This window comes from Pogona vitticeps, chromosome 9, assembly GCF_051106095.1.
Source record: "Pogona vitticeps strain Pit_001003342236 chromosome 9, PviZW2.1, whole genome shotgun sequence".
NCBI lineage: Eukaryota > Metazoa > Chordata > Lepidosauria > Squamata > Agamidae > Pogona > Pogona vitticeps.
The window spans coordinates 6,126,436-6,151,470 of record NC_135791.1 but is presented as its reverse complement, the minus strand read 5'-3'; the positions used below and the strand labels follow the sequence as shown (position 1 = coordinate 6,151,470).

At 45.2% G+C, this 25,035-nt stretch overlaps 1 protein-coding gene across 1 annotated transcript; it reads right to left on the bottom strand.

The window, feature by feature from the left end:
* Positions 1–1,102: 1,102 nt before the first annotated feature.
* Positions 1,103–24,594, bottom strand: TRIM63 (tripartite motif containing 63). Its single transcript, XM_020803239.3, has 9 exons — positions 20,689–24,594; positions 16,340–16,509; positions 13,833–14,001; positions 9,243–9,338; positions 7,761–7,994; positions 5,937–5,959; positions 4,044–4,168; positions 3,416–3,490; positions 1,103–1,813 (listed from the first exon to the last, which is right to left on the bottom strand). The coding sequence occupies exons 1-9, from the start codon at positions 20,845–20,847 to the stop codon at positions 1,803–1,805; spliced, it is 1,062 nt and encodes a 353-aa protein (XP_020658898.3). The 5' UTR covers positions 20,848–24,594; the 3' UTR covers positions 1,103–1,802.
* Positions 24,595–25,035: the final 441 nt, after the last annotated feature.

The following is a 25,035-nucleotide window of genomic DNA, read 5'->3' as shown; positions in this document are numbered from 1 at the left end:
GAATGAATGAATGAACGAATGAATGAATGAATGAATGAATGAATGAATGAATGAATGAATGAGCCAGAGGCTGGAAGTTCAATTCCCTGTTGTGCACCCAAGAAGAGTCAGCCTGTGTGGAAAGCCACACAGTCCCAGGAGAACCACGTCCGTGTCCTTTCTACCTAGAAAACTCTGAAAAGGATCTCCATAAGTCAACATTGATGTGATGACACACAATGAATGAATTAAATGTAGCCAGAGAGAGACATTCGGCCAACAAGAGGAGCCTCAGCAAGCGGAGTGACCTCACTTGTGGACAGTCCGGGTGCCAAACTCAGACTCTTAGGATCCAGTATGGTCTTAAATTTGTGTCTGTTCATCTGCCCTTGCCCGCCACCACCACTTCTTCTTGGCTTGTTTTTCTTTTCCCACACTACATCAAACCTCTTGTGTTCGTAAGTAGGGACGTTCGTAAGTCGAGGTACTACTGTACTGATTGCAGTATTTATTCATTTAAAATACAGTGGACCCTTGACTTACAGAATGAATCCGTATTGGAACGGTGGCTGCAGGTCAAAAAGTCTGTAGGTCAAGTCTCCATTGACCTACAGTGCATCGAAAACCGATTAATCCCGTAACAGGCCGTTTTTGTTCCATTTTGGTTTTTTTCTGGTCTGTAAGTCAATTCTCAGGCTGCAAGTCAAACCTAAATTTTGCGGCCAGAGAAGTCTGTAACTCAAAAAGTCTGTAAGTCAAGCCGTCTGTAAGTCAAGGGTCCACTGTATGTTGTACCCCTCCTTTCTCCTCAAAAGGACCCAAGGTGGCTTATAAATCTGGACAACCTCCTTTGCCACCTTGCTCAACTCCTGCTCTAGTTTGATAAGATCGGGACCACCAGAATTTCTCATTTCAACTGGTAAGTGGCGGCCCAGTTGTGCAATAATAATTTGAGGTATGCCCTGTTGGAATATGGAAGTTCTGCTTATTGCAGCCACTGTAGTTAATAGTGATTGTGGTTAATGTTCTCCCTCCACTTTCTAACAATTCTTTTTTTGAATTCATCGAAGCTTCCAGACATTAGATTCGAATAACTTTGATATAAACACTGCCACTATGAAAGTTTGTTTTAGTTTGTTATCAAACAACCTGGAATCCATTTATTGTGTATTTATATACATAAAGAGGAAAAATCAGCAGACATCTTTTTAAAAAGTACAAGCAGTAAGATCAAGAAACACTCTTTCCTACTTTTCTCTAGATCAAAAAAGTTCACAAAAGCTACAGTAGTTCTGTTCTGTTTCCTAAGGCCTAAACACTAAATATTCCTGTCTTTTCTACTGTCCATTCTAAACAAGTGCAAAACAAATTATAAATAAATAAAAATGCTTAAATTCCCATAATTAACATCTTTCAAGTCTAACGAAGGGTGTTCTGAGGAAAAGGAAAAAAAGAAAATGCATTTTTTCCTTTACAAAAATAAAAAAACAAAACAAAGAAATTCAAGTGCCATTCCAATTATGTACAAAAAACACACACAACATATAAAATGTATGAAAAGTTCCATTTTGCACCCGTGTATAAAAGTGTCTTTGTGCACGATTTTCTTCTCGAATTGCCACGAATTCCACTTCCCAATGGCTCTGCTTCAGCTGACGTTTGTCCCAAATCATTTCTTCTTGCTTCTAAGGGCATTTAGTTTGGGTTTCCTACCACCCCATCTCTCTCCCTTCCTTCATCTCTTCCTCCTCTTCCCCAATTGTACAATAATCTGCATAGGTAGATTTCTCTTTTCCTCCTGGAAGTCATTGTTTCCTCTTTGGTTACTGAGCATCTGGTGGGGCGAAAAGATATTGAAGAGACCCATTCAATGAAAGAAACCCATCTGACAATAAGAGCAAAGTTTAAGAGAGAGCAGACCCTGGCAAGGCAAGAAAGAGAGGCATTAGAATTTGCTGGATCAATTTTTAAAAAAAAATTTTTGGGATGGGGTAGGGATTAGTTTGGATGCAACCAAAGCATCCTTGATAGTAGGGGTGGGCGAATTCTAGAAGCCTGGAGTAAGCACTCATCCAACACTAGATCTTGCAACAGCTCCGGCATCCCTCCTTTCAAAATATTTTTTGTAAAAAAAAATTTTTTAATAAAAAAAACTGAAACAGCTCCGTGGTACCCTCTAGTGGCCATAGCATGCAATGCCATCTCTCTCTCTCTCTCTCTCTCTCTCTCTCAGCTATTTTTAAGCACTGTTTTAAAAACTGTGGTTTGGAGAAAAGGCCTCACCTGAGCCTAAAACAGCCGAGGGTACCTTCCAAATGTGGCCAGGTAGACCCCTGTGCCCCTTCCCCCCCCCCCTGTGGGGAGGAAGGGCAAGCTTTGGATCTAACTTTTAATGATGGAACATCAGATGGTGGGATCCTAAGGAGGTCAAGGGGGTTGCACGGGGCACAGGCTGCCTTACACCCACCTTGATTTAGATCTGCCACAGCTAAAGTCATCATTGCCGTGGGACTCTCTAGTCTCCAGCAAGAGAGGATCAAGAAGTCAACATGGATCACAATGACCAACTTATAGTGGGGCAATTGGTGGTGCTACAGATCTTCCTCGGTGGTAGCTGTCCGCGGCTGTCCCTAATATAGCCTGTGGAAGGCACTGTTGCTTCTAAATGACCCTCAACGGTATTTTTAGAAGAACGGTAGGAGCGGAAATACAGAACTCAAGCTGCTTTTGATCGGTGATGTACATCATCACTGGGATGCTGCTGAAATCAGCCTCGACATCATCACGAGGCATCCTCATTTTGGGACTCCCATCAGTGGCCTCCAGTGACACGGGAAGTAGCAGAAGGGAAAGCCATAACAATTGTGGTGGAAATATGCTGCAGCCACGTATCCCTCAGCAAGGGATACTGAACAGAGATGGGCACCAACCACCGGTTCGTTGATTGGCTGAACAGGAGTTTGGTGCTTCAGAGCCACACTTCCTCTGGTGGATGCCCACTCCGAGGCAGCAGCCTGGCTTCCCTGCCCTGCCTCCTTGAGCAACAGCTTCTGAGTGGGTGCCTGCTGGGGGAGGCAGGGCTTTGAAGCACCGAATACCTGTTCGGTCAATAAAGTGGCACAAACCGACGAAACAGTGCTTCGTGCCCATCTCTACTACTGAGAGTTGTATTACAAAGAGAGAAAGAGAGCAGCTTTCCCAACATCTGCATAACACATTTTTGAGGTCTACAGCTAGACATAGGAAATATTTAATCTCTGTGGTGCACAAAAGCCATTTTGAATGGTACTCATGGTGTTCTAGGCTCCAGTTGGTCAGTTTGCCCGGGGATGTGCATACACGAGAGGAACCACCCAATTAAAAAGTTTAATGTCATCTCTTTTTTTTCCTTCTCAAGCCTACATCTTTTGGGGGGGGGGAGAGGGGGCACACATACCATCTGCTTTGCCAACCTGAGGCTCCTCTTCTTCTGCTCCTTCTTCCTCCTCATTTACCTCTTCCTCATCTTCATCTTTAAAAAAAATAAAGAAGGCAGAAATGCAATGCAGAAAATTTAGAATTATGTTTTCGACCAAGTAGCCCCTGCTTAAGTTCATTTGGGGCCCCGTTTCCCTAGTGGCTTGGGGACACTGGGAGTTTTAGTTTACAAAGCAACTTTTCCCAGACTTTAGGACATTGCTATATACTGGTTGAGGTCAGTTGCAACCAGAGTAGGCTCATTGAATCAGTGGGGATTTGGTGAGCCAACTCCTTTGCAAGTTCTACTGACCACAGCCTTGCAGATCTTTGGATTTTGGCGGCCAGGTCCCCTTGGTCTTGCAACGAGACTTGGGGGTCACAAAACCGTGGATCAGAACCCGATCAATTGTTCTTCACCCTTCATCTCACAATACTTGGCTCTGCCAACCACAGTCATTTTGGACCTAAACGGAGTGTGTATTTGATAGCTCAGAAGATAGTAAGATCTTTCCTGTTTCTACAGATCTTCGTGGGGCCTAATTTGTTGAGTACTGTGACCTTCAAAGGGCAATTATTCATGCTGAAAGGGTGCAAAATGATCCTACCTCCCTCAAAGTCAATGCTCCTCAAGACTTCCTTGACATTCTCCAGGTCTAGGGTGAAATAGTCCATGTTTTCAAATCCCGGCTCTATTTTTTCCAGCTGAGCTCCCTTGGATGCATCCACGATTCTAAGGAGAAAACAAAATGGGACAAGGGGGGTGTTGCTTTCATCTTGCTACGGTTGTGCTTCTAATGCAGCTCTTATCCCACTGATTCAGTTGACTGTGTTGCTTGAGATTAACATAAGGAGAATCTATCAGTATTTTAAAGCACTCCCAAGCCAACTACACCAGAGCACAGGTTGCTGTCCTCTGAAGATGCCGGCCACAGAGACTGGTGAAACGTTAGGAAGAACCACCTTCAGAACACGGCCAAAGAGCCCGAAAAACCCACAACAACCCTTAGATCCCGGCCGTGAAAGCCTTCACAAATATATCAAATGAATTAGCTTTGATTATCTTCTGCAGAAGTAGAATAAAAGAGAGGGAACACAACAGAGACCCCTTTTCGTCTACCACGTGATGGAGGACAGAACTGGCACCAACTTCTTGTATTCTCAAAGCCGCTTGCTAGAGCCCCTGATTTCCAGGAGGACCAACTGCTCTATGGTTTTCTGCACCATTGGCTGTTCCCCCGACACCACTACATTGCAGGTGTTATAGAAACAAAATGGCGGCCGGGAGAACCAAAAAAGCTTGAGGCTTCTCGGAAGACTCTAGGCCGCCCAAAGCCCCTTAGAGGAGAGTGGGGGTCCCCGAGAGAGTGGTCTGCCTAAGACCTCCTGAAATCTGGAGCTCATGCTGGCTGGCAGGGCTCCGACCTCTGCCTAAAAGACATTGGTTCGACCAGCAATCAATCCTGAATATTTCAGGGACTTTGGTGCCTCAATAAACACCCCATCTCTCTGTATATGAGAAATGTATTTATTCATTTTTATCATCGGCTTTTAGGGCACAATGGCCCATGGCAGATGGGTGTTAAATATCAGCACATTTTATTTGAACTTTTAAAAATGGTTTGTTAGCAGTTGGTTACTTCTTGACCATTGACAATTCTGAGTTCTATGTTGATGTGTATATATGTGTGTGTGTGCGCACACACACACACACACACACAAATATTAAAGTTAAGTACAACTTAATGACAATACTTAAGTATTATGTTGCATATTTATACATCATTGATTTTATTTGAATGCACTTTGGTGTAGAGTACAATATAAATATTATGGTTGTTATTATTGTTGTTATTATTAAATATCATCATCCAGCTCTCCCATGGGATAGAATGAGGCAGCCACTTCAGGCCAGCAGACTGCGCTTCATGAAAGGGCAGCATCTACCTAGTTACTGATTTTGATGTTATCTTGTTTTTACTTCCAGGGTTGTGGATGTCACCTTTCCTGCATTAAATGCCCAAGTGAGATATCTTGCTTTGAGCAATAAGCAAGTTGACTTAGGTGGGGAAAGGGGAGCCGTTTGCTCTTTGACCCCCCCGGCAGCAAAAGGCCCGCCAATCCTCGCCAGCATCAGCATCGCCAAACATGAGAACATCGTCAGCCTGTTAAAACCACATCACACCCCCTTAAAGCTGAGCTGTAGCAGTTCAAGCATGCAGCATTCAAGATACTAGAAGTTAAACGATTTGGTTTCGGCACAGCGCAACATAGGATGATTAACTGGCCCTTGGCCTTTGGTCAACAGGAGTGCTGCAACCCAAAAAAACCCCACAAAACAATACATCCGTTCAAAGTTAGTCAGTGTTGAAAAGAAGTCTTCTATTTGAGCTTTCAGACAGAGGGGTTTTCCCATTAGAATCCCATCTTCATTAAGAACAATGACAACATCATTGGCATGCTGTAGCTGCAATTTAGAAAAAACATGTTCAAGGACTTACGTTTTAATGAGCTGCTTGGCAGTCTGCGAGGAGTGGGCGGGAAAGAGGAAGAAACAGGTTATTAGTGAATATCAACAGAATTCAGGCCTGCCAATAGCACGTTGCAAAGTTTTACTTGTTTATTTATCTGTCAGACGGATGTTCCCTCTTCTCCTCAAGATTTGCAGAAATTAAAGACTCCTCCACCCCTTTTACTGTTAACGACTTTTCCTATAAGTAATCCCAGGGGTCTTTGCACCTTTGGGGGGGGCAGGGAGGTGGGAATCAGAATTTTTAAATTTCTAAAAGAACATTGTGGCTGATGATGTCAATGATGGGTAAAGACTGCTAAATTTCAGCCAATAAATCGTTATTTTGTTTCTGCCATGTAACTGCTGATTAGCAATGCTAATGCAGGTATAAGTTTAAAAGTAAATAACATAAAAAACTGAAGTCTCTGAAATGAGAAACCAAAGCAGACTAATTAAGGGATATTTCATCGGTAATACTCCAGCCGTGTGAAATGGGAGGCAACAACAGAAACAGAAAAGTCAACAAAGACACATTAATTAATACTGCTAGTGACTTTTTCTTAAAAAACAAGGATAGGAGAAAATATTATGGAATTATCTTGGGCATGAGAATGGCCATTGCTTTACAATATATTGCCACATAAAGGCAACATTGGAGAAATCTGTGTGCACTTTGGTGCCCATCGTTCCTTATTAATGCATATTATATGCACTTTTCAATGCATATATTTTCATTCAGAACGTTCCCTATGTTTGCAAGCAACTCGGATAACATAAAGAGGATTTTGTGCACTATTTTCAATGTATACTTTTTTGTTTGCATATTTTAAAAATTGCCGAACTGCGCTGAGCATATTTTAAAAATTGCCGAACTGCGCTGAAACATTTGGAAGCATGCTGATTTTTCAAAGGAGAATGGCGTCTGGTTTTACGTATGGATATGGGAAGTGATGTTCATCATCAGGAAGGCAAATACTTATGGAGACGCAATGTGTGCCCGCTGCTAAAGGAACCCGTTTGTCGAGCAACCCTTGTGTGACTGTTTTTCCTTGCCAGAGCTATGAAAAGCTTGTATCTTGACTATAACTGCCAAGATCTCTTACACAGTGCAGGCAGTGGCCCCTGGTGGCTGTAGAAGGATAGAATCTAAAGAATTAATTTTTTTTACCAAGCTCTACAGCATAGCACAATTGGGGGTGATGATGGTCATGTCAGTTTTTGTATTCCGCCTAACGCTTTGCTTACATTACTCCAAGTAACTTGTCCACATATTTTGTAATCTGGAACACATGAGGGCTTGAGGTTTAGGAATGGTAGTCCAGAGAAGTACCATATTTTTTCGTGTATAATACACCCCCATGTATAAGACACCCCCCACTTTTCTAATCCAAAATTAAGAAATCTAAGTGGGGCTTAGTAAATGCAGGGGAAAGGGATCAAAGTGCTGTAGGATCGCTTTGATCGCTGCTTTCCCCTCCACTTGTTTTTGTTCTCTCCTCAGCTTACTTCCGTGTGTAAAACGACCCCCAATTTTTAGTCTAAAGATTTTAGACAAAAGTATAGTCTTATACATGGAAAAATACTGTAATTTTTCCAAATACTGTACTCTGTTCTGCTCTGAGCAGAGTGAGAGCCTTCAAGAGGTGAAACATAAACCCTGCAGATACAACCATGTTGAAGGCTTGTATGGCTGAGTTCCTCTAAAGTTTTAGCAAACTAGGGAAAGGACAATCTGCCGCCCCGTTTCTAGACAGGGACCAAGAGCAGTTCCTCACTGGGTGTCTTTCCCCTGATATATACAAGTTTTACTCACCATGAGGAAAGCAGCCCCTGCCTCCTCCTCCATGGACTGAATGGCGGACTCCACCAGCTTAGAGGACTTCTCCAGCTGGTCCTTGTACTGCTGGATGAGGTTCTGCATCAACCCGACCTTCTCCTCTTGCTCCTTGGAGATGCGTTCCAGCAGCTCGCTTCGCTTCTCCTCCAAGATGGTGATGAGGGCTTCAAATTTCTCACACAAAGCCTGCTTGACCTCTTGGCTGTTCTCCTGCCAGGGAATGAGAAGAAAAGGATACACAGGGTGATGTTCCAGGATGAGGTGCAAGAAATGGACCCGGGGAGCTGGCTTGTCTTCCTGGGAGGGCTTGGAGAAAAATTGATGTTATTGAACTGGAACTCCCCAGAACGTCCCATCTTAGGGATTCTAAGATCAGCAGTTCTAAAATTAGTAGCTTTTTCACACTCCAGTATGACGTGGATCCGAAGAACCTCTTTTGTAAGAGCCAGTCTCTTTCAGTGCTTAAAGATTTCCTTTTTCTAATGACTTGTTATCTCTAATTTGAGCCTTGCTCTTGGGAGTTCCCGCATCCCCTATCAATCTCTTATCTGCCATGGGACACCAGCTCTCTATTCACACCCTCAGGGCTTCGTCTTAACAGATGGCCCAATCCCTTCTGCTGCCTGAGGCAAAGAGGAAGATGATATGCATCTCCTCATTCCACGTATAGAAGCCATCAGGAGTTTAGCCTGGCTTCAACAGCGGCGCACCTGAGAGCAGAAGGCTAGTGTAAAGATCCGGGACAAATCCTGCAGCATACATAGCTCCATTCTGCAGTGGAAAGGAACAGCAGTGGAGGGAAACATGATCAAAGTAGCCCTGGCTACTTTCCAGCATCCTCATGTGAAGCTAGTGTCCCATTCTGCCTGACGCTTTGAACTTCATCCTAGCCCTTTATCCCCAAGCACATCACTGAGTATCGGATGGTGCTGGATAGCCCAGGGAGGTAGATACCTGGTTGTGGGATAAAGGTTGGGAGTTCGATTCCCCACTATGTCTCTTGGGAGAAGAGCCAGCCTGGGTAGCCCCCGGCCAGCTGGACCGTCAACCTCACCAAAGAAGACAATGGTGAAGCCGAGCATTCTATGCCTATACCTTATGGATGGGCTCACCAATCCGTTGGAATCCAATGGACGGCATGCGATTATTATTACTTCAGCCATGCTTAGAATTTCAGCCTCAGGTTTTGGGGTTCTGTGTCCCTGGCCCCGGGCTCAGCTTCCAGCCAACTCCTTTGTCTCCATGAAGGAGGCCTCCGTTGCTTAAATTTAGGTGCCTACATTTGGAAGGCGCAAATGAATGAACTTCCCTGACTGGGAGGGAGGATATCTCTTCCTCCCCCATCCCGGCGATGCCAGAGCAACCCTTCATCCTTCAAGGGTTGGGTTTCTCTCCCGCCTCTTGGATTTCGCCTCTTCGATTTTGAAAGGGGCCTCGGCCATTTGTCGCATTCCTCACCTCAGTGGTTTTGCAGGACTCTTCCAGTTGGTTGATGATCGTCTGGACTCTGTCATTGCCTGCCACCAGCATAGAGATGCAGTTGTTCAGCTCCATCTGTGAGGAAGGAAGATAAAAATAGGTTTCAGTTTATAGCTCTCTTTGCCCTGTCAGGGCCAACTGTGGCGTTTCTTGTCTGGAGAAAGACGAGAGGCGGGTTCCTGTGGAGACCAAGGAAACTCTTACAGTTCAGAGTGATAGGAAGTTCCTTGACTTGGTTTTTTTTTAACTTTCCCTATCCTCTTTTTTGTGGGAGAGGGGGAGAATCATTCTACTAGCCTACCAGCAGAGTCTCCACCCCATCTTTCACCCCAAACTTGGGCAACTGAAAAGGATTGGACAACTTCCAAAGGAAATTTTTAGGGTCAGAGTGCAAATCCCGTATGCTAGGCCTTGTAGTCGAGCAAACCAGGCTCTCCCATCAGCTCAGGTACAACGCCCTACCTAAGGCAGTCAATTTCCGCACAACAGTTGGAAAATCTTATAAGCACCTCTCTCAGCTGCCTGTTGATAAAAATACAATGATTCAGTCATTGAGAGCCAACTGCCCTTTCATGACATCCCAGATTTTGTGCCTAATGGTAGGGCCGGCCCATTCCTGTGAATTTAATCTCTCATAGATTTTACGTTTTCTGGAGGCTTGTTGACACACTCTTATCAGACATGTGCCTCTTCTTGGCTTTATCATTGCACAGCCTGCCTTGATGTGGGACCTGAACACTCAATAAAAGCTGTGTTTGCCAGCGCTGAAGTATGTCTCATGGTTGAAAACATCCTATCCGCAGCCTGGCACAGGTTAGTTGAACAAACTCACGTCACCTTTTGTGGTTTGTCACAACCAACATGGCTTCAATCTCAAATTAACGTTTCCCACGAATTTAGGAAACTAGCTTTTTTTTTAATGCTGCAACTCGCAGAATCGTAGAGCCAGCATGGCTGTGCACCCTATGGCCTGTGAGTTTCTGAGAATGATCATCCAAAAAGTCATTCTTTCCAAGCTCTGCATTGATCACACCAAAGATCAATCTACTCTCTGATATCTTTGGGGTAGCCAGTGGCAGAGGTAGATCTCATCAGACTCGGTTTAATTGTAGTGTGGCAGAAATTCCGTTTTATAAAATATATATACAGGGCTCCTAACAGTGGGGGGACGTGGTGGCGCTGTGGGATAAACCGCAGAAGCCTGTGCTGTAGGGTCAGAAGACCAGCAGTCGTAAGATTGAATCCATGCAACGCCTGTCGCTTGTCCCAGCTCCTCGCCAACCTAGCGGTTCGAAAGCATGCAAATGCAAGAAGATCAATAGGGACCACCTCGGTGGGAAGTTAACAGCGTTCTGTGTCCAAGTCGCACTGGCCATGTGACCACGGAAGATTGTCTGCGGACAAACGCTGGCTCTACGGCTTGGAAACGGGGATGAGCACTGCCTCCTAGAGTTGGACACGACTGGAACAAAAATTGTCAAGGGGATCCTTTACCTTTTCCTGACAGTGGGAGAAAGCAGTACCAAGCTTGACGGATAGCTGTGAAGGCAGCCAAGCTTACAGAAAGAACCCCAATGATTAATTCAGCTTCTAGCTGGAGCAGGATCCAATAGACCTTTCTTTCAGTTCCTTTTTATAAGAACATACCTACAACCACAGCCCTTTCCATATTATTTGGAATGGAAAGAGTTTGAGACTTTAAACATTCAAATGTGGGAGAAACTGAAGGTGAAAAAAAATCACCCAAACAGACTCAGCGCTTTAAATGCTTCAGTTCTTTTAAGCCTGGACTTAACTCCCTGTATGTTCAGCTACGTTAACATTGAGTTGTGTGTTTAGTCGTTTAGTCGTGTCCGACTCTTCGTGACCCCATGGACCAGGGCACGCCAGGCCCTCCTGTCTTCTACTGCCTCCCGGAGTTGTGTCAGGTTCATGTTGGTTGCTTCGCAGACACTGTCCAGCCATCTCATCCTCGGTCGTCCCCTTCTCCTCTTGCCATCACACCTTCCTAACATCAAGGTTTTTTCCAAGGACTCTTTTCTTCTCATGAGATGGCCAAAGTACTGGAGCCTCAGCTTCAGGATCTGTCCTTCAAGTGAGCATTCAGGGTTGATTTCCTTTAGAACTGATAGGTTTGTTCTCCTTGCAGTCCAGGGGATTCTCAAGAGCCTCCTCCAGCACCACACTTCAAAGGCATCAATTCTTCGGCGGTCTGCTTTCTTTATGGTCCAGCTCTCACTTCCATACATCACAACAGGAAAAACCATAGCTTTGACTATTCGGACTTTTGTTGGCAAGGTGATGTCTCTGCTTTTCGAGATGCTGTCAAGATTTGTCATCGCTTTCCTCCCAAGAAGAAGGCGCCTTTTAATTTCAGGGCTGCTGTCTCCATCTGCAGTGATCATGGAGCCCAGGAAGATAAAATTTGACACTGCCTCCATATCTTCCCCTTCTATTTCCCAGGAGGTGATGGGACCAGTGGCCATGATCTTAGTTTTTTTGATGTTGAGTTTCAGACCGTTTTTTGCACTCTCCTCTTTCACTCTCATTACAAGGTTCTTTAATTCCTCCTCACTTTCTGCCATCAGAGTGGTATCATCTGCATATCGGAGGTTGTTGATATTTCTTCCGGCAATCTTAATTCCGGCTTGGGTTTCTTCCAGTCCAGCCTTCCGCATGATGTATTCTGCATATAAGTTAAATAAGCTGGGGGACAATATACAGCCTTGCCGTACTCCTTTCCCAATTTTGAACCACTCAGTTGTTCCATGACCAGTTCTAACTGTTGCTTCCTGTCCCACATATAGGTTTCTCAGGAGACAGATAAAGTGGTCAGGCACTCCCATTTCTTTAAGAACTTGCCATAGTTTGCTGTGGTCCACACAGTCAAAGGCTTTCGCATAGTCAATGAAGCAGAAGTAGATATTTTTCTGGAACTCTCTGGCTTTCTCCATAATCCAGCGCAAGTTAGCAATTTGGTCTCGAGTTCCTCTGCCTCTTCGGAATCCAGCTTGTACTTCTGGGAGTTCTCGGTCCACATACTGCTGAAGCCTACCTTGTAGGATTTTGAGCATAACCTTGCTAGCGTGTGAAATGAGTGCAATTGTACGGTAGTTGGAGCATTCTTTGGCACTGCCTTTCTTTGGGATTGGGATGTAGACTGATCTTTTCCAATCCTCTGGCCACTGTTGAGTTTTCCAAACTTGCTGGCATATTGAATGTAGCACCTTAACAGCATCATCTTTCAAGATTTTAAATAGTTCAACTGGAATGCCATCACCTCCACTGGCCTTGTTGTTAGCCAGGCTTTCTAAGGCCCACTTGACTTCGCTCTCCATTGAGTTAGGGTTGCCTAAGTTCATTCTCCCTTCCTGGCTCCTCATCTTTGACACCCACCGGCCAAGAAGACCCAACACGGTCTTCTGCCTTTTGCAATCACCTGCCCTGCTTGAACTTGGCCCTGGACAAAGGAAGGAGAACTTCTGTTTCAACCTGTTTTGGAAAAGTTGACCAACGTTGGCCAATGGCATATTCAGAAAGAAGGAAGTTGGCAGTGGTTTTTTGTTTGTTTGTTTTTTAAATATGACTCTGAGAGAACATTTTAAAAGGCCAGATATTCCTATCAATCCTGATTGAAGAGGTCTGTGGACCTTTCGTGGTACCTATCCAAGGAAAGACCGTCACCCACCCGGCCCTAATCACAGCTGCTCCCTTGGGAATGGACACCCTTTCTAGGAGTCCACCACCGCCTCGCAGCTCTTGACAGACTCTAAATATAACCTGCTGGGGGCTGTTTGAAGGTTAGAGTCATCTGTGTATTCATATCAGCTACGTAAGAGGACGGAGGCTATTCCTGAAAGACCCAGCGCAGCACCTATGATCACCTGTCTGTCCAAATGGGAGCAGCCCTCTTGTCTTACCCCAAGACGGCCTTGGCCTCCCAAGGAAAGGTGAGTGACTGTAAGGTCAACGGGCTGAACTCCTTGCCCTGAGGCAAAATGCCAAGTTTCTGGACCAGCCTTCTCTTGCTTTGAGCGGTGGCTTGGTTTTCATATGGACCTGAGAATGCTCCCATGTTCATGAGTTCCTCCACGAAGACCAGGAACGGTGGGCAACATCATGGTAGATCCATGAGGACCAGTAGATCCATGAGTATCCCAAGGTCCATTTGGAGTGAGAGCAAAATAATGGATTTGCCCTCACTCTGCAAAGCCTAACGGACAACAAGCTATATAGCTGGGCAGCCACAGGAGAAGGAGTTGAATGTGTTCTGGGCCCCTCCGATCTATGTGTAGCCGGTAACATGGGCCAAGAATCTCCCTCAAGAGCCTTCTCTACATACATTGGATAAGAACGCCTACCACTTTCATCCAGAAGCTGGGGAAGATGGTTGGTATAGTCTAATATATCTGGAGCTGTCCAGGATGGGGACGCCTGCTCTATGAAATGCAGGATACCTGTGGCAATTCTTAGGAGTTGGCCTGCAGAGCAGTCAACAGGGAGGGAAGGAATGCCAAGCCTTCAAGTAGGAAGCATCAGGGAGCATCTGCTCTAGGCTTTGCCTTGTACCTTTTGTCCCTGAAAGACACTTTGGAGGGGTGCAACTTCGCAGTCTTTGTGAGCCCCGAAGACTTTGCACATGGAGCAGGTCGGCACCTCGCAGGTCAAGCAATAGATGTTGATCTTCTCGTCTTCGTGTTCCTTGCACATTGGATGGTTGCCCTTCTTCACGGGTCGGCTGGAGGAAAACACAAAACGGTGCCAAGAAAAGTCCAAGGGTTAGAGTGTGGCACGAGTGTTGTGCCCAGGAGTCAACGGTTCCAGCTCCCTCTGCTCAGCTACGAAACTCACAGGGTGACCTTAGTCCAGGTCAACTCAGGTCACATGGGTGGTGTGTATGGATAAGAGGAAAGGTGGCCTATAAGATCAACCAGGCTCAGATGTATTTTCCGAGTTTTCTAGAGGTATTTAAGCAGGCCAACAACTTCTTAGCTTACATAACGTGGCCGTGTGTAGTATTCTTAGACCTTCTAAAAAGGGGCTTTGCTGTTTCCATCTCTCAGATTTTTACACACGCTCTCAGGCAACCAACAGGAGGATCCTCGCTAGCTATAACAGAGAATTAATCTACTTCTGCATGAATAAGTGCAGGTCCATCCTGTTCAAACCAGGCAGGTATCCTTGTGAGGTAAAAATGCACTCAAGGGAGAATTTCCTATGAAGTGTATCCTTGGTTAAGGGATGAAGGAATGAGCAAGTGAAGTACAGTACCTGCTTCAAGTTATACTAATACATTTCAGATTTGCCCTAAAATTAGGTATTTCTCTGTTTAAAGCCAAAATGCAAGTTCCCTCGTGCGGGGGTAGGGAAGCTTTGAGCCCCCATCCATTCTGGACTGCAAGCCCCACATTTCCTTAGCACCTGCTCTGCTAGTTGTGGCTTCTGGAAGTTGGAGTCCTAAATCTCTGGAGGCCCAAAGGCTTGGCCGTCCCTCGAGTTCACGTTTCTAATACTTTGAGAGAAACGTAACCCAAATCAGTGAGTTTGTGGGGTTCTTCCAATCAAATTCACAACAGTTCAAATGAAGAGGGCCTGTTTTTTTATCCCAACAACCCTTCGCCGAGAGAGATTCCCAACAGAGCCAACGTATTCCAGGCTGATAGGAGCCATCACCTCATGATGGGGTTGGGTGTGAAGGTACATGGAAATGAAACATGTCTGGCTCTCCCTTTGCCCGCAATATCACTGTGCTCAGTGGGGTTATGTATAGACCTTCCGCTGGCACATGCCAATATCTCTTAAAGGAAGCTCTGTCTACGCTATTAATTTTTATTTTGGGTAGCCAGTGGTGTTTCATCTTTCTGGAAGAGGCTATGGATGACATCTCAGAAGGACCACCATCAGCACTTCCCTTTCTATATTCAGATGCCTTTCTAATCTACCCCCAATTTCACATCTCTTAATAGAAAGTGATTGGTCAGAATATGCATTACGTTTACCTCTCCAGGCTATTTTCTGGCTCAGAAGCCATGGCATCTCTATCATTATCGCGGCTTAAAACAACACCAATTTCTGGCAGTTGCTATGGAAAAAAAAACTGCCAGTTTAGGCTCAGCGTCCCTAGACTCAACAGCCTCTCTCAACCTTTATTTGAAAAAAAAAGTCATTGGTCAACAAACTCCATCATTGTGGGAAGATCTCCAGTGTTATTCTGGGTGGTCTTCTTAGCTTTCCCTCTTTTGGCTACAGCTGGGTGTACTGCCTACCCCGAAATGCCCATTTTTTCCAAGCTCTCTTCTAACTGCAAGAATTATTCTAGGATCTTCTCACTGTATTTTGTATTGCCCAGTGGCAGGATCTGGGGATTGAGAATCAAATCACTGCTGTACGGCTTAAATGGAAGGCTCTAAAGGAGGAAGCAGGAATCCATGTGGGGTCATGTTGAAGGTTTTAGTCCAAGAATATCTTGGGAACCACTGGGCTAGTGCAACTCAATGGAGGATGAATAAGAAGAAATGACCTATGATGATTAATGATGACTAAAGAGCGCATGCCATCCTCAACCCTTTCTCCCAAAGCATTTGGGCAGCCAAAGCAGAGCAACAAGCAGCATACGTAACTTCTACACTCAAAACCAACCAGATTATTTTAAACCCTGAGACAGAAAAGTTCTGCTAGTATTCTTCTTCCTCTCTGGCAGTAAAATGGATAGAATTCAGCTGTAGCAATATGTAGAGTATACCCATTGAAATCAATGGTGTGGGCCAATTTGACTCAGCTCCCATGGTTTCCAGTTGGTTTACTCTAAGTACTGTAAACTCTGGATCCACCCCAATAAATCACATATTAATAAATATTTGCTATCTTTTCAGGCTACCAAAAATTCGTTGCCTGAAATTTGCTCTGCCTTGTGGTAGAGCCAGCCCAAAACACACACACACACACACACACACACACACACACAAGGACGCACGCACGCACGCACGCACGCACGCACGCACACGCACACGCACACACACACACACACACACACACACAGAGAGAGAGAGAGAGAGAGAGAGAGAGGTGATAGAAACCTGGTATATTCTTGCTTGTAGATATCAATGATGTTCTCTACCAATAGGTTCCTCTGGAGGCCATAGACTCCATGACGGTCCAAGATGACTTCATGGCGACAGGAAGGGCAGCGAAATCTTCCCCCTGATATGGTGGTTCCCCGGGATGTTTGCCAGTAGGGGTTAGCAGCCTAGAGATGCCATCAATAACAGAAGAGCAAAGGTCGGTAATATTCCCAAGATGCATCAGACAAACAAACAATACCCAACACAATCACTATCATCCTGGGAGCTTGACTCTTCAAGTCTGATCAGAAACATGCAACAATGGCATAAAAACGAGTTCTAGTTGTCTTTTCTGATAGGACCGAAAAAACCCCATCATGGTTTGCCTTGAGTTTGCCGTTGGAAATCCAGCCAATGTTATCAATGAGCCCCTGGAATGCTCCAACTAGGACATTGTTCAGATAACTGTCACACAACAACTCATTTCTGCTGACACCAGATAGCAGTGGTGTGAATCAAGCTCTTACTTTCATGTGTAAGAGCAGGGGTGGGTGACTTTCGTTTGATGCAAAATGTTATGATTGAACCTATATTCCCAAAACACAGAAATTGGGATCACAGATCAAACCCCACCCCCACCGCCCTCACTCAAAATATAGTCACGCCAATGCATCTTTTTTGTACCTTAACTTCTACCCCAAGTAAACACAAGAAGTGAGCTGCATGATTTGCTTCCCTAAAGACAGTTACAAACCTACATACTTATGACTATAACTTTTTGATTTAATCCAAAGGTGTTTTTTCTTCCTTTCTTTTCAGGAGATTTCCTTGTTTTTTGAAATAGAGGCATACATAGAGACCGCTTTGAAAAAGAAACCCTGCCTCTAGTGAACAATTTAAGAGCGCCCACAAAAGCCACAATATAGACAAAGCAAAATGTTGACAGCAACATAAGACCTTAGGCTTACTGCATAGTGCAGACGAATTCCTTCGAAGCAGCTGTAGCTGAATTTCTGAGATATCAAGAGACTACTCACAAATCTGGGGGTTACTGTACAGACTCAAAGATTGTACAGTAGTTGCTAAAAAAAACACCCTACAATTTTAACCCTATAATTGCTACTCTATGTTGGTTTGCAGAGGTAAAAATCTCAAGTGGAGACTTTGAGAAGGGCAAGACTTAGAGGTGGAACTATGGAATCACTGAGGGTCTTCTGTGGGGGGTAAAGGCAGCGTATAAATAATTTGAATGACAAATAATAAGTAAATAAATAATAAAATAAGAAGAACGATCATAATAAAACTGCTGTCAAAAATAATAAAAAGTACAGTCTTTGCCATGTGTTTCTGTGGGGAAGGTAACATGGAAATCTCATCAGCCCTTAAATTGTACAGTGGCTAGCCACCAACTAGCCATGACCGGATGGTTGCTAGCCACTGTATCATTCTGGCCACTGCTTTTCAATTTTCCAGTGAAAAGCTTTCTGCAAAGCACAGTGGGAGATTTCCATTCCTCTTAGGAAAAAAAAAACCCAAACCATTGAGACTGTGTGGCATTTTAGATGACTCCGAGTCCTAGAGAGAAAAGAGTGAAATCCAAATCCAAATCATGAATAATATAAGTATTGAGATCATTGGCCTCCAACAAATGTATGCAAGAATAGAAGAACAGTCTTTCTGTACAGAATGAAGTTAGCTCTATATCCCTGGTCATGGAAGGATGCGGTTTCAAACAAAGGCTACTGAAACAAGGCAAATCTCTATGGTATTATTCAGAGCTTGGAAAAGTTACTTTTTGCAACTGTGACTCTTTGAACCTCCAATGAGCTCTGCTCGCTCTTTATTTTCATGTACTGATACCATACGTGAGGTGTGCCAACGTCATCTCACCTCTGGCCAGGCTCTGTTGCCTCCCTACATATGGAGGGTGAGAATACCAACCCTAAAATGTCTCTAATCAGTGGTTTCCTTCCTGTGGAATTGAAGCCTTTATAAATTCCCCACAAAGGGTTTTTGAACCAAGCTTAGCTGAGGGAGAACCAGGCAAGAAGGGAGCTATAGGGAGGAAGTTGAAACTCTGAGTGGAGACCCCATCGCACTAGGTCAAACCGGCTGCTCCTGAATGGGACATGGATAGGCAGGGAACCATTTTGTGAGAAGCAGCCCTTGGAGAAGCAGAGAGGGAGACAGAGAGAGAGAGAGAGAATCAGTTCAGGCAAGAGATGCTGGGGAGGATGATGGTAGCCCCCTATGATGCCTCCTGATCCTGCTTAGCTAACCTCTTCAGTCTTCCAGCAGACTTTGGTAGGCTATGGGGCCTGTCCCATGAAGCCTAGAAAAGTTATCTTTTGTACTACAGTTCCCAGAATCCTCGTGTCAGCATGACCATCGGCTGGGTGTGTGTGTGTGTTCAAGAACTGCAGTTCAAAGACGTAATGTTTCTGGATTCTGGTCCTGCATCCCTAAAACTAGTCTAATGCTTTCAAGTGAGACGGAAGACACAGTTCTGTCAAACTGTACGTCCGCTGAAGTCCAGTCCACTTTGTGGAATGGAATAGAGTGGCCCCATAACTATTCCTTTGGTGTCGAAATGTCTTGGGCTGTTTAGCCATCAACAATCAATGCCAGCTCTGCTTCCGTTTCAGTAGGTACCTCCGACCCTACCTACAGCCCTCATCCTATTATGTTCTGCCAAAGCGTAAAGTGTTTGGAAAACTTGATCTCTATTCCAGCAAACTGAATATGCTTTTCCCCTCCCCCTGTATCCCCGGGTTTTCCCCTCTCACCTCTCCTGATTATGTTGCCTTGGAAGACAAGCAACCATCATCAACACAATTTGCGAAAACTGGCATCACATGTAAAATGGGCTCTGCAGGGACCAGCGCTCTTATCAGACCGTTCCCTTCCTAGCCAGGAGAAGAATCTTGGGAAGAAAATGGATTCCCTTCAAAAGTGGATCCAGCCTGTTCACTAGAAATCGAATCTCAGAGATGGAAGGGTGTACGTTTCAATTTTCAAGAGGAGAGACTCCGGGACAACAGGTGGACACTGAGAATCAGTATCCGTATAAAGGCTGGAAGAATTTTACTCAGCAACAATAAATAGTGAGCTTTCGTGCTTGGAGATATCCAGCCACATTGGACTTCCTGTTTTATTTACTTCCCAAAATCACCCCTTGGAATTTTTTTAAAAAACTTTTTTGGATTACAACTCCCCAACCGACGTGGCAAGGGAATCGTAGTCCAAAATTATGTTTTCTTAAGCTCAGCCAGAAACAGCAGAAGGGTCTTGCGTCTGCTTTGTGAGTGTTCAGGCATTAACTTTCATGGATCCCGTTTCCCTTCTCCTGTTCTGCAAAAGTTGAGGCCACAATTAATGGGTTAGGAGCTGAAAGACTGTCATCATTTTTGCACCAATGAGCTAACTTTGGAAATCCTCAGAAATGAAGCACCAAGATGTCCTTTTTCCCAGCTGGCAAATGGTTTCTGCAGGGATGGAGGGATGGATGAGTAGGGAGAAACCTCTTAGATACAACTTCCCCCGGGAAAGGGAACGAATGTTCTCGAGAAGTGGTTTGTAGTCAGAGCACAGATTCAGCAGCCCGCCGTCTACTGTTGCTTGAGCCAAGAAGAGTCCCCCCCACACACACACACACGTAAAAAGAGACTCCTAAGAAGGGCATGATGGAAAAAGCATTATTTATGAGGCAGGATGCAAAAGCTTGGAAATGCTGGCTGGGGATTCTGGATGTTGTAGTCAAAAAAAAAGGGGGGGACTTTTCCAAGGTCCGGCAAGATATGCATCCATATATAATGCCAGATGTAAATTTCCACTCGCAAATAGAATTTTGGATAGGCATAAAGACCTCTTTTGAAGATCTAAAATTGCTGCTTATGTGGGTGCAAGCTGAAATCTGCAGTCTTACAGACATTTATTTGGGGAAGTGGTCCCACTAAACCCAGATGGGCAGGATATAAATCAAATAAATAAATAAATCAAATAAATATCTGAATAAGCATGGAGGCATAGGATCCCATAGGTAGTAGATACAGTAACACTCTTACAATGGTATTAAGCCACCGGCTGCCCTTTCGTCTGTCGCAGCAACATTACCCCACACCTCTTCTGTAAGTAACCCACCCAGCTCCTTCTTAGCAATGCAGCCTGAAGCTTCAAAAATATACTTATTTGGATGGGAAGTCCCAGCATCCACTGGCCATGTTGGCTGGAAGATTATGGAGTTTATAGCCCCAAAGGGAGCTATTTCAAGCTCATGCAGAAAGCAAAGAAATAGGGAAACATACACACACAACGCACCCCAAAGCTGATCTATCTCACCCAGCCGAAGAAGAAAGGATACAGACCTGAAATATGTCATTGGCACATTTCCTGCAAAGATTATGCTGGCAAGGTAAGATCACCACAGGCTTGCTGAACATCTCCAGGCATATGGGGCAGATTAACTGCTTCTCCAGATTCTCCATGGGGTTAGCATCCCGGATGATACTGGGTTGGTAATCCATGGCCCCCCGTATGGCCCTTTCCAGTTAAATCCTGAGTTGCTGAAGACGTTGGGCTGAAAATGGCTCACAGGTGTCTTCTGCTGCAGAGGCCACCTGGGCGGTCTCAGAACTACGCTTTGCCTGCCGGATCTCCAGGCGAAGCCTTTGGGTTTCTGCGCTTTTGTCCGCCTCTTAGCTATTTATAATTTATCTCAGGGTCACATGGGCTTCGGCTGGCAGACTCTGTTGGGAAGAGGGTCGTGTTTCCTAAAAGGTGACAGGCTGTCACATGGGGGAGGTGTGAGTGATGACCCCCCCCCCCAGAGAAGGGGAGAGAAAGGTCTGTAAACAAGGTGGAGGGGACAATTTGTTCGAAAGGCTGGGAAGCTGACTTCCAGAGATGTGTATTATTTTTCTCCTACACTACATCCAAGCCCCCCCCCCTCGGTGTCTCCCGGGACAAAGAAACTGGAGCCTGTGTTGTGTAAACAGTCACGCTTTTCAGGAGTTAGGTAAGCAACCACATGTTGTTCTCTGCATTCCCTCCACTTCACTTGCATAAAACTATGGGTTAAAAGCAAACAACTCAACAACAACAAAAAAGGGTTGCTATTTTTAGCACCAGCTGCTGCCCTCGTCCTGCTCAAGCCACGTTCCTCTAGGTTGGATCTTCCATGTTCCCCGAAATTTGCAGACCTGAAAATCCATGACCCACCAACCTGAATATACAGTCCACCACCAAGGCCTTGGCTTTGCAGTCTACAGTGGAAAATAAAACTCGGAGGGGATAGATTTTGGACTCTCCAGGGCATTCCAGATAGAGTAGCGAAAACCAAAAAGGTTCTCCATAGATGAAGGTTTACCAAGCCAAGATGGCGGGCTGCGTTTGATTTGATGGATTTATGTTAGTTTCTTACCTTTCCGTGACAAAATTCTTGAAACCCAACTTGACGCTAAAAGAGTTAAGAAACAGAACATAGAAGACTGCCTGAACTGAACTTTTGTGTGTATGTGTGTCATTTTTGGACTAGAAATCCCAGGATCTTCTACCAGCAGAATCATTTGTAATTCAGATTGTCCACGGTTGTCCAAAAAGTAATTTCTTCAAAGTCTTGATGCCAAGTAAACCTCAATATTAGCTACCCCCACCCTTCCCCGACATGGTGCTCTCCAGATTGCTTGGGTTACTGCTCTCATCATCTTATCTCAGCTTCCATGCCAAGTGGGATAATGGAACTGTAATGTGACGCATCGGATGGCAAACATCAAATTGCGGGAAGGCTGAGCTACAGTGTTCGGCATTTTCTGTCAACGGTTGCAGGGCAGGTTTTCTCCATGACCTTCAACACCTAAAACATCCTCCACCATGATCGATTGACTTGCCCCACTCAAATAGCAGGCTTCCAGCCTCTCACAGCCAAAGCTGCATCCTGTTCTTTGGTCCCACCCCTATTTGCCTAGCCTTGGTTTATTTACTCCAATTTGATCCCCTCTCTCCTCCAAGGAGGTCAAGGTACTTTCCAGGATTCTTCACTCACTCCTCAATGTCACAACAACCCCGTGAGATTCTTGAAGCTGAGAGGTAGTGGTGACTGGCTCACATCTGACGTTCTAGATCTTGTTGACCTCTCTGGTCACCTGGCTATGAGACAGAGTGAGCATTTGAGCCAATAAGTGCTAAGAAAGACGTGTGCAAGTCCTTCACCTTTTTTTTTGCTTAAGCTTCCTATGTGTCCTGCTCAAGGGGAGACAATCCTCCATCCTAGAGCTTCCCAACCTTGGGTAACCCAGGTATTTTGGGACCGCAACTCCCAGAAATCCTGGCCAGCACAGTTGGTGGTGAAGGCTTCTGGGAGTTGCAGTCCAAGGTCAACTGGATGAGCCAAGGTTGAGAACCACTGCTCGGCTCTTAACAGCTATTTAGTGGGAGGCTAGTTTAAAGACAAAACCCCATACACCCTTGAAATGGCCCTTCAGATCTGATTACATGAACAAGCTAAGCCGTTGTGCAAGTCATCTGGTCACTTACGATGGATCGATGTATTTTATTTCAATGGAATTCCTCTGGGGGTTTTCCCATTGAACCTAGCCAAGAACCCCAATAGACTTCCTTAGTCCCACGATCTACAGGTAGAAACCAAGAGCTTCAGAGCAAAACAGACGCACCTCTTACTCAACGCCGAAAGCAATTTATTAGTATTCTATATTTACCAGTCTCTTGATCCATGATTCCTGGCATGGAGTTCTTGCAATCAATGATACAGAAGATGGGGAGAAGAGATATGGCATGTCCCCCTGAACTTCAAAGAGGAGCAGCTGATTTCCCTGAAAATAAGTGGAAAATTACACTGGGGCTTTCGTGTGTCCACAGAGATCTAGAATGAACCATGTTTACCCTTCCATGTAAACAAGACAAGCCACACCTCCTGAAGAAGGAGGAACCCATTTCCGCTGGCAGGGCAGAAGCTGCGGGGAAGACACAGAGTGCTCAGTGCTGGGGGGGGGTATGGGGCTAAAGTTACCACTGTGTGGCCCAGGGAAGTCTCAAAGCAAGGATTGGGTAGCCTGCTGGTGGAATCATCATCATCACGCTTCTCACCCCCCCCATAAAATCATTGGCCTTTTGCAACACCTTGGAATGTTTCCCCTAACAAGTTGAGCAGAACGCATTCCCAGTTAAACATCCCCAGAGGTTGCCGCCTGATCCTCCCCATCTTAGTTACTTGGGAGAAATCCTCAGGGAAGTTCCTTTCCAGGTACGGGCAATAAATATTTGCGACTGAGTTGTGGTCCGACAAGTTTGTTGCTATGCTCTGTCAAGTCGCTTCTGATTTGTGGTGACCTCTGAAAGGTCGTATCATGAGAAGTTCCTGCTCAGCTCCTGCCAATTCAAGCCTGTGGCTTCCTACAGGGTGTCAATCCACTTCGTATTCGTTTTTCTTCTTGTCCTGCTGCCTTCAGCTTTCCTCAGCACTCTAGTGTCCTCTCTAAGGAGTCTTGTCTTCTCACATAAGCCCGGCAGCACCACGGGCTGCCAATCCATTTCCAAACACAATCCATTTCCAAACACAATTCGATTGATTTCATTCTGCATTTCCCAACCCTCAACTTTTTTTTTGGTCGTATTTACTGTAGAGTAAGAAGAGGTCTTAAATGTTGTGTTCCATAAAGTAAAAACCATTCCACGTGCAGGTACATTTGCAAATGGGACTGTATCGTGTCTGGAAAGTTGGTGGTGACCACAAACGGCCGAGCCCGTGCAAGGACTGAGGTGTTTGGGAGATGGCAAAAAAAAGAAGTCAAGGAACCTCCAAGCCATCATGGTTTGAATGATGGATATAATGGACCAATAACAGGATGATTTTGGACCAACTGGAGGCTCACCGAGAACTTGGGAAAGCTTCTTTTTTGGGACCAGGTCCTAAACCCCCCCAGCCTGCAGGCTGAACTATGGGGCAAGTAATGTTACCAACATCTGCTGCCATACCTTTAAGAACCATATACTTACTGGATGTGACTTACAAATGGACCAGTTTCAAGCACAAGCAGCATCTCTTCTTTTTACTCTCTTCTGTTTGAAAAAAGCCCACCCCACTCCAGGAAGGAGCTAAATATACTCTCTCCTGTACATATGACCTCCCCTGTCCCATCATTATAAAAACTATCCAGAAACATTTCCACATGTTGGCCTGCTAGGCCATAGCAACGTATTATGCAACCCTCACCCTTGCATCTTGTTGGAAACGAATTGCTGCTTTCTACCACCCCACCACCACCCCGGCCCCTGCAAAGTCACAGGTCTCAGATGACAAATCAGTTGATGCCCGTTGGAAGAAAAGACGGGAAAACATCCAGCCAAACAACAACAGCTGTCCAAATAGCCCTCCATTTCCCTCTACTGTACATTTTGGCCACTTTGCTGACCGGGGTGACCTATGGAAATCAAGGGCTCAGCAGAGGCTGTTGATGGAACGATGCCATCCGCGCCGGTCCTACCGTTAGACGGAGCGAAGGAGCCATCTCAGGAGGCCGATCACGACCGCAAGCATTAAGAGCCCCCCAGGCTTTTCATCCTGAGCCCCTGGAACTGGAGAGGATCATTGAGTGTAAGGATGCATCTCTGGAGATTAAGGCCAAGATTGTCAACATGATCATATTTCCAATTACTATGGGTGGATGTGGAGACAGTGAAGAAAGCGGACAGGGGGA